The sequence below is a fragment of the Galendromus occidentalis genome, unplaced genomic scaffold (assembly GCF_000255335.2).
Source record: "Galendromus occidentalis unplaced genomic scaffold, Mocc_1.1 scf7180000077404, whole genome shotgun sequence".
NCBI lineage: Eukaryota > Metazoa > Arthropoda > Arachnida > Mesostigmata > Phytoseiidae > Galendromus > Galendromus occidentalis.
Window position 1 is genome coordinate 217,501 of NW_003805392.1, and position 9,885 is coordinate 227,385.

Genomic DNA, 9,885 nt, shown 5'->3' on the forward strand with positions numbered 1-9,885 from the left:
ATGACGAGCTTCAAGACTCCCTCAAAGTCTTGGATTGCTTCACGGTATCTAAGCAGACACTCTTCTCTTATATGGGCATAGTCATTACATGCATCGCCGTTGTTCTCCAATTCGACTATCGGATCCTGGCGAAAATCGATGACGATAAAAGTCTGCACAGATCGCGGTCAGCTAAATTCACTTGATATCCGAGAAGTGGGCGGCCGGCTCATCTGAGATCGATTGCGAAGTCCTCGATTGTCTGACCCTTGGTCGAACACACTGGCGGCCGCAAAAAAACTTGCTCACAATGTCCTTGGTCACAATCGCAGCGGTGTTTACGCTATTCTTCGGGCTATCCGATTCACGCAGACAGTGTTTGGAATTCTCAGCTCCTCTCGGATATTGTCTACAGTTACTTCCTACCTACAATAGTTCCAATCGATTGCCACCGTAAGAAGCGCACAGGCAAAGCCTCTCCTGATCGATCCTCGTGTTCACTGCGGAGCTCCAAGGGTCCCCCAAGAGGTCGAGCAGAGTTGAAGAAGTTTCTGACGTGACTCGGAGCTCCTCAAGGCGATGGACGGTCCCTCATCAGGCTTCGTGGACAGATTCATCCAGACACTTACGAGACTTGTCTCTCTGTTCCCAGAAATCAACCTCGGCCCCAGGAGTTCCCCACTCTATCTAACCGCTGCCTAACCACCTTGAGGAAATATGGCGTTCTCGCAATCCGAATATTATTGCGTCCAAATGCTGATATTCCACCCGAGTCTGCCTCTTCGGGCGGGGCGCGGAAATCGCCCTTATAGAAAGCTCTGCGGGTCTGATTGGGACCATCTTCGGCTTTGTATATCCGATGACGATCCTGCAATCGATGAGTCCGTGGAAAAATCAGGACTCTTTGAGCGAGCTTCTAAGCGATCCTATGAGCAAGGAATGTGTAAGTTTCGAAAAAAATGGTCGCACATCTCCTTTCTATACAGCCAAGGATGTTCAATACGCTCGCGAGGGTACGAGGAAGCCCGAATCTAGCATCTATTCCATCCAGACGATTTCTTCATGGACAGGTATCCGTATTCAGCGCAAGCAGGGGCAGTATACCTGAGAGTCAATATTTTCCTGACCAGTCAATCGGTCCTGGGGGGAGGGAACTCATCCGTCTTGGCTCGTCGCTTGAAATACTGACGCGTCCCAAAATCGGTAGGAGGAAAAGAGCCTTACGACTTGTCACGGCAAACATCAACAGAACTCTCGTTCTCACTTCCGCCTTGCTCTACGTGAAGATCTTCATACTCATGCTGATTCCCGACGCACCTCTACGAGGTCATCCGGGACTTTTGGTAGGTGGATATCGGCAGATACCCTCTTGCAAGTCGAGATGCTGCACGACTGGCCTCTGCGGGAAGCAGAAGTAAAAGAGCATGTCGCCGAACAGCTTTCGAGCTGGCGTCTCAACACCCGCGAGTAAGCTTTGAAGGGTTGTCTCGAGGCCTCGAGTACTTCAAGTATAATTGGGTCAAGTTCTATTCGACGATTCTAAATCGACATGGCAAATGCTACGACTTTTGGGGAGCCTCGCTCGGCAATTGCACGAGGGCGGCAGTTCTGCGGGACTACCCGAGGGAAGTTTGGTGAACACTGATCCCTAAGGAGACCAGACAGGATCTGTAACCGGATCCGCTGCCCTCTACAGGAAGCGCCGCGCCGTATCGTTTCTTAATCCATGTCGCCGAACTTGTTGGAGTCCCGGAGCCTGTGAGCTGTTCCACCTCTTCAGACACCAGGCTGTCGATTTTTCAGCAACAAGCACGGCCATTGATTTGAGCCGGCATCGACGTTGCTAATCGATGATGATTCGAGAATCGAGATCGAATTTCTGAGGGGATTACTCCCTAGCACGAGCGCCCGTGGACCAGACGTAGCTTTCTCTCCCGTCGTCGTCGGCGGCTTTGGCAGTCGATAATGAGCCTTTAAGCTGTACACAGTTACAAGATCATCATTACCAACGTGATGGTGCCCGAGCAAAACGGAAACGAGGTCTTCGGTGTAGGCGAACACGAGGAGCCTTCGCATGACAGTGGCGTGTCTCTGGACGACCTCGACGCGGATTCGTACCTCGGTTTCATCTTTCCGAACCAGGGCATTCAACAGAATGGCCCGCTGCCGGAGTTCCCGACGTTCTTTGTCAAAAGCGAACCGACCGCCGAAACGTTCAGTGATACATCGCCGGGGTTTTTCAATGAAGATTCCATCGGACACCAAAACTATTGCCAGCCGCTCGATCAACAGCAACACATGGACAGCGAAGGGTTTGTGGTCCTCGGTGTAGGGCTGGACACGTTGTCCGGCTTTAGAGGGGATCTGGATCAAAGTTTATCGCAGGAAGTCAAACAAGAGGTGCCCAATGTCGTGGATGACCAGACAGCAATCTATATCCAGCAGACGAAGTTCCTCCGAGAAGAGCGAGTGCCCCCGGTCACACGTGTTCCGCGGAAGTACGTGCGGCATCCGAAACCCAACGATGCGGACAAGATTTTCTATTGCTCATACGAAGGTTGCATGAAAGTCTATTCGAAGAGTTCACATCTCAAAGCACACCTTAGACGACACACGGGGGAAAAACCCTTCGCTTGTCAATGGCCCGGCTGCTGCTGGCGGTTCAGCCGATCCGACGAATTGGCGAGACACAGGAGGTCTCATTCTGGAATCAAGCCGTATGAATGCTCAATTTGTGAGAAGCGATTCTCGCGCTCAGATCACCTCACAAAACATTTGAAAGTCCACAAGAAGAACCAGAACGGCTACATCCCACGACGAAGCTATAGCCGTCAGAAGCTTCTACCTTCGCTGAGTCTCGGGAGCCAGGAATCGGTCGAGAACCACATGCTGATTTATCCCCATGCATAGCGGCAGAGCATTTTGTGGAGACGTCCTGAGTGCATCGATAACTGCATTTGCATCATCATCGGGAATAACCCTTTGGTTTCGCGCTTTCATCCTAGATACTCACGCGCATAGTGATCATTGCCTTCATCTTTCCCCATCGCTCCGTCTATTCACTCCTTCATCACTGGTGCCTCCCGGGCCCGAGCTGCTTCTCAGGTCTTTTGCGTTCACAATATCATCCCCGATCATGTCGGGATGAGACAATGGCTGATACAGGGGAATTGCCATGGATACGCCCCAGGAATGAGGACGGATCTGATCCCTGAGCATTGCATTGATTGGAACTCCTCGGACCCTAGGATCCCAATGATTCCGCGAACGCCTGACATTATCGCTTCCAATGGAAATATACTCACCCTTGCATCATAACCCCAATCTTACTGAGCGCCGGCTCGGAAGATCCGAAACAGAGTGACCCTCTTCTTCAGCCGACGACATTGGCTGCGGATTTCATCCTTGCAGGAAGCAGCTCCGTCACGCTACGAATGTAGGCAGCCAAGTTGGGATGTACGACGAAGAATACGTCACGGGATTCATATTCAAAATCACCCTGGCCTTGTAAATAATCGGTAGAGGTCAGAACTCTAACCTTCTTAGTACTTCCTACTGAATCGTATTCTGTTCTTGGAGCCTCGGTGCGATGACAGGAAAGCATCAACTTCGCACATTCAGCTCCCTGAAATCTCGGGAATAAAAAGCTACCTTACGCGGCAGCTCTGAGTCCTTGATTATTCTCCTAGTAGGACGAAAACAACAGCTCAGCTGTCGACGTTTCTCTAGCTATCGAGGAATATAGATGCCGAGGCATCCATGACGCGTAATCCCTCGACAAGCCGCATCCTAATCTGAGACAGTCTCTTTGGGTATTTCTTCGACGGGGTTCTCGCAATTGTCGATGCCACATTGGGTTATTCGTCCGTCGCTTTCGTCTCGATGACGCCATAACGATCTCGAACGTGCATCCGTGTTTGATCGTTTCGAGAAGCGAGGTTCTGCTCAGTCTTGCCCCCTATGGATGTGCGTTGGGGTTTGTCAGTCAAGAGATTCTTCTTCGTAATTCGTAGCTGTGGAGAGAAGGCTGCGCCGCTTCAGGAGAAACGATTTCAGAACTTCAGCGGGGAATCTTACCTACAAGGGAGTTCGAGCAGCCGATATCCTGAACGAATCAGGAATTCAGCTTCGGAAGAAGTAAACATGTCTGAGCCATCCGAATAGACCAAGATCTTGCGATCGATGTGGTATATCTCTCTATACAGAACTGGAGCATCACAAGCTTGGGGGAAGTTCCTCACATTGATGATAAGCTTCCAGATTTTGCATACACGCTCATCTGACTCGCTCTCCACGGGACGCGTCGGTTCCTGACGCGCATCCGGGCCTGTATGCTGAAGCCGTCATGTTGCGGACTACATTGAAGCATGCCCGAATCGCAATCCACCGGTCAGTCGAATCCTGCCAGTGCCTGTGCCGTCGTTACTCAGCTAATTTCCATCCCTGGAGTGTTTCAACTAATCCTCTTGCCCTGTCCACGGATTCCTGGAAGTCGGGAAACCGGGCCGTGAAGTTCACGACGGGCTTTGTTGAGTTGGCGTCGTGTCGAATACTGTGAAAGCATTCACTTCTCTATCGCAGCGAAGAGCTTCCTCCGCAGCATCTCGGTGGCTCCGCAGAGAAAGACGCGAAATCGACTGCATAAGCGCGTTTTTTTACCAGAGTTCCCGAGATGTCAGAGGAACCGAAACTAGCGCGAGAGTCGCGTTCGAGATGGAAATAGATGTTCACCCGGACGTATTGACAATGATCACTTTGGAAGCGATTCCGAGAAAATCACCGATGTCATCAATTTTTCGTGTACATTTTGGAGTTCGACATAAGGCCCATACCAGGCTATCGATTCGCAACGTTCTTCTGGGTAGTCAGGTTCCTGCTTTGATGTGTACCCCCAGCTTCGCAGGTATTTGGCAATGAATCAGCTCTACGTTCACAGCACTCAGTGATTCTCCGCGTTCGCGTCCGATTTGTTCAGTCTCACCGCTTACCGAGGAAGGGACCAATACCAAAGATGGTCTGCATGGGTATAGTCGCACGACGCCTGGTGGAATCATACAGGATTCCCGTGTCTCAGAGCTCATATCCCAGGGGCATACGATAAGATACGTGAAGACGTTCGGGACTGCAAGTCCAGTCATATGAAATGAGCTCATCATCTCTTCATCTGTTATTCACTGCGGATAAGCAGGTTGAGCCTCTGTGAGCCTTACCTCCTCAAACTTGCTGGCCACTTCCCCGACTCGGAACTTTTCGACCTAATCAGCTCGATGTGGTCACGAGTTTTTCCGAAATCGGAAACGCTCCTAGTGTCATTCGCTGTAAGGACGTCCCCTGGATCACAACCGTGATATTTGAGATCGGCGGTCACGCTCCGGGAACTATAGACTTTCGCTTCTATGAGTTCGAAGCCCTCCACGAGACTCGCGTCGCATTTTACGCTTCATATTCGAGACAGAGGTCGGAAGCCGAGTTTTTATAGAGACTTCTACGAATTTCTAGAGCGTGGACAGCGTGGCTTTTAAGCTTGTATTAGAGCGCGGTCGGCTCCGCCGCAAGGTGCGGCTGTCGTCGTGTTTGCGGAAGTGGGGGCAGACCTGGAAGGGGAGGGGAACTGTCGGGATGGGTGAGCACAGCAATGCTTGAACGGCCCGATTGGTGAGTCCGGGTGAGTGTCTACGGTCGGGTCGGCATCAATTGAGCGCGAGCTATGGATAGCCCACTCGACACCTAGCTTCCTTCCCTTTCGTCTTCTCGAGCTCGCCTTCTCGTCGCCGAGGGCTGTTTACCTTGGAATGATGTAAATGATCTGTGGTTCGTTCTTCTCCTCTTCATGATCCAGTTAGCCTCCCCAACCGAACTCCCGTTCGCCCGCCCGCTCGTTCATGCCTCTGTCGGTCGGTCGTTCGGCTGGCCGACCGGCTTGCCCGCCTGTCCGAGCTACCCCAGAGACTCCTCACCTAGAGCTTCGGCTGTTGGCTATGTAGTCCTTGATCCGAATCCTGTTCAGTGACAGGTGCAGAGCGATCCGAATAAAAGCATTGTTCGCTTGACAGGAGCAGATGCCACATCGGCATTGTAATCATATTAGTGTTCCCTGCAACATTGGACACAGGACGACAAGAGCTCGTCGGAGCTCTCGAATCGGTGTGCAATGAAGCATCGAGAAGAATCACATGAATCAATGCAATCAAGGAATAAAATTCGCCCTCGATTCGACACCTATCAATGATATCGCGCGGGGAAATGCTTCGGGAGCGGAAACCGTGAATTTCCCCGCCACTTCGACGGTATCTTCGCTGGTCTTTTGTGAATCACGGATGCAGAATTCAGAAAGCCGATGGTCTCACTCTCTGCAGCCTTCATCGATTCGATGAAGAATAATCCTCCGTCAAGGATTCCGAATGCAAATTACGCTGCGGATAGATAGGCGGCGCAAATGGGAAGAAACTGATCCTGTAGTGTCTTCTTCCAGAGAACGAGGAACCTGGACTGCAAATCAGTCCCGGATGAATTTCATTTATCGCTGGGAATAATGCTTCGGATTCTTTCCCTCCCTTTCCTATCGGTGGACTCTGCCCAATTTGATAGGAGCGAAAAGAATTCCCTGACTGAGAGTTTCCTCGGGCCATCGGGTTGCGTCATTGCGAAAGCGCTAAACGTTTCACATCAGTTCACACCTCATTGATGAACGATATTGACTCTTTCCGCTCGTCACATCGCCTAGTCGATCCGACAGCGACAACGAGCGAGCAAACAGACATCGAAGCGATCGAGCTGACGAATTCACACTTGTTATTTGAGTTGCCGAAAAACGACACCGAAAAAGTCTGAATATTGGCACCATTTATTTTATTCTGTGACCGCCACGCTCGGTGCGAGGTGCAGCATGACGCAGGCCCACCGAGCATTGTGGTTTCATTTGTTTCTGAAGGAGGAGTTCAGCTAGCAATTGGTTTATCGATTCAATGTACACTGCTCGTTGTTCAACACTGGCATGGGAAAACTTAAACAAGATACTGCTCGTACCTAGGATAAGCCGTTTCTCTAGAATTGCTTGCCAGAACAATTATTAGTCCGACGACGGGTCTCTCTTGACCGCGTTCTCAGCCGAAGACCACTTATCGACGTCCATGTTCGGAACGGGGGGTGTTAGCAAGGGGAAAAATGGCGGGGGGCATTGTGAACAGCCGGGCGGACAGTTCAGATACGTCAGTCCGGAGGGGAAAATTGGGTACGATTGGAGCTCTAGTCGAGGCAGGAGAGGATTCCACAGCGGCCGGAAAGCACTCCGTGATGAAGATGTGCTGTTCTGGACTTCTTCAGTCAGTGGCACTTGAAGTGAACTTTCACATTTCCATATATACTCCAGTGCTTTCCCTAGATCGTTGTTGAAACTCTGCAGGAGCAGCTGCAGGGAGGTGGGTTTCTGATGGGGGATCAGCCGTTGCAGAATGGCTAGTTGGTCGCCGATCTGAGGTGTTGTCGAATCTACGTGCAGTGAAGGTGGGGGCGACGACGAGCTGGCGACCGGTGGGCTCTGGGTGTCAGACAGCCTCGCCCGCTTCGATTCGGTGTCGGATACGGTGCACTCTAGAGTTCGAGAAAGAGCAATGAGCCATCATGTCGCGCCATCGGGCCTTGTTTTATCCTCGATCAATGTTTCCCCGCAACTAATTCTGGAGGAATCGAGCTCCCAATCGAGACCCGAGATATCTCCCTTAAAGGAACGCTCATGTCAAGTGTTCGGGGAGCTCAGTGAGAGATGACAGACCGCGAGGAGCAACGAATATCACCCGGGAACTATGGAGGGGAGGAGCTAAGAGCAAGTAGCTGAAGGGAGATACTCCCATAGAGTCGGAGAGCCGTCTGCCCTTTCGCTGCGGTTTTTCCTTCCCTCGCCGGGAAGAATTCGGGTCCGGCCCCGCTCCTGACAAGATGTTTGCCCAATCGACCCGCGTTCGGTCCCGGGAGTGAGAAAAGCCACATAGCCCTCATCCTTCGCAATGGCAACTCGAAGGGTGAAATATGTGAGCGAGAGCTCCGGAATCGATGTCGCTGGGAACTGACGCTCCCTGATTCCGAATCGAGTGATCCGTTTCGTCTCTCGGCTGCTCATCGACAAGCGTTCAAGGTCGCACCGAATGACACTCGACTCGAGTTCAGACTCAGACGCAGTGAATTTACCCTCCAAAGGCACTTCGCTCGAGGGCTTCCGGACTACCCATGAGAACAACGACGGAATTTTCAGCCTTCGCATGCATTAGTTACCTGATTCGGTGTCGGACTTCACAGATTCCGCCGTCGTCGTCGCTCCGTCTTCACCCTCCAACGTTTTCCTTCTCTGTTGCTGCATTTGAGCTTTCTTGGCAGAAACTGCGTTCGCCGCCAGCGGAAGTCCGAATATGGGTCCTGGTGGGAGATATTCCAAGCTAGAGCCGGTAGCGACCGCACGAAGACCTGGGAATGAATTGCTCTTGTGGAACTCGAGGCAATATCCCGGCCGAGTCCAGCCTGCTGGGCTTCTGGATTCGAGCCTCGCGACGGCATAGCATCTTCGCATTTCAATATTCTTACCCAAAGCTACGGCATAGCATCTTCGCATTTCAATATTCTTACCCAAAGCTATGGCGTCTTCCGCGGCCTGTTGTCTTTTCAGAGCAACTTGCGCAGCCATGATCCTCTGGCGCTCCGCTATGAGATTGCACTTCGCACAAGCGCAGTCCCTGAATTGACAATGCCGCGAATGTCCCTTGAGCCAAGATATGACTCCGTGGTTTCTGCAACGGGCGCACTTCGGACGTCGGACCCCTTTCTCGCCAGGCGGTGTCGTGGCTCCTCCAGATCGGATCGCGTCTGCGTCGGCCATCCTCTGTGGGGAATCACGATTGAAACATCAAAACAATCCCGAGGCACCGTAAACGACAAGTTCCAGCTAGCGAACATCCGTAGTCGCTCCAACGTTCTGGTAAGGAGGTGTCATCCAGAATTCGGAGTAAGACGTGGGAGCTATCAAGGGAGTCCCGATCCGATCCGAGACTTCGGAGAGATCGAGATACGGAGACAGAAATCCGAAAGGGATTTTCGCGAAGGTATCTTTCATCCTGAATCCCAAACGATCTATCAACCAGATGTGTGTGTATGATATGAACGAAAGTTAGCTTGAAACTAGGGTTGGAGCGTTCAATCCCCCCGCATCGGGGAACTATGGAGCGGACGGAAGCTTCTGAGCCGTCAAATGATCAATTCTATCGATGGCTCGGTCTTTTGGACCTCGATGATTCGAGACGTTGCTTTCCTATGCCAAGTAGCGATTCGCAGCATTAGCGTGACCCGAAGGAACTGAGGCTGTGTCGGGTTCTCAATTTCGGGTCTCTCACCGAGAGACCGCCTGATAGTCTAGCAAGGAACGAAGCTTGTGGGTCAACTCCGTTTTAGTTTCAGCGAGGAATACATGGAACAGCCGATAATCCCAGAGGGACCATTTTAGGATTTGTCGGAAGAACCCGAGAAAACTCTGCGACGAGGTCGCCCTAGACCAAAGCACAGATACCCGATGGAATCGGGGAAGCTGATTCACCGTACCCGGACGGACCGGTGAAGATCCGAAGGAGGAACTTCCACCTGCCGGCTGCTCGGAAGATCGTGGAGATAACCATGGGGAGGATTCCTTGGACGTCACAGAATAAGCTTTCTGGGGTCGAAATCTTTCGCCGGAATCAAAGGAGCCGAGGTGTGGTAACTCGGAGCGATGGAAAACCGCGCACCAGTGATCCAAAATGTCGACCGTAAGGATTCTGAATGAGGTTGATCGCAATCACCGAGGCCAATCCAATACCGTTTCGGGAAGGATCTCATATCTCGTCTGATTCGAATCATTTGACGCCTCAGCCCTGCTCTGTCGAGTCT

General features: G+C 51.7%; 2 protein-coding genes across 2 annotated transcripts; one reads left to right on the forward strand and one right to left on the reverse strand.

Moving 5' to 3' along the window:
• Positions 1-1,360: 1,360 nt before the first annotated feature.
• Positions 1,361-3,630, forward strand: LOC100900490 (early growth response protein 4). The gene is made up of 2 exons (XM_003742474.3): positions 1,361-1,446; positions 1,968-3,630. The coding sequence occupies exons 1-2, from the start codon at positions 1,361-1,363 to the stop codon at positions 2,887-2,889; spliced, it is 1,008 nt and encodes a 335-aa protein (XP_003742522.2). The 3' UTR covers positions 2,890-3,630.
• Positions 3,631-7,048: 3,418 nt separating this feature from the next.
• Positions 7,049-8,845, reverse strand: LOC114828183 (doublesex- and mab-3-related transcription factor 3a-like). The gene is made up of 3 exons (XM_029111218.1): positions 8,596-8,845; positions 8,248-8,436; positions 7,049-7,569 (listed from the first exon to the last, which is right to left on the reverse strand). The coding sequence occupies exons 1-3, from the start codon at positions 8,843-8,845 to the stop codon at positions 7,049-7,051; spliced, it is 960 nt and encodes a 319-aa protein (XP_028967051.1).
• Positions 8,846-9,885: the final 1,040 nt, after the last annotated feature.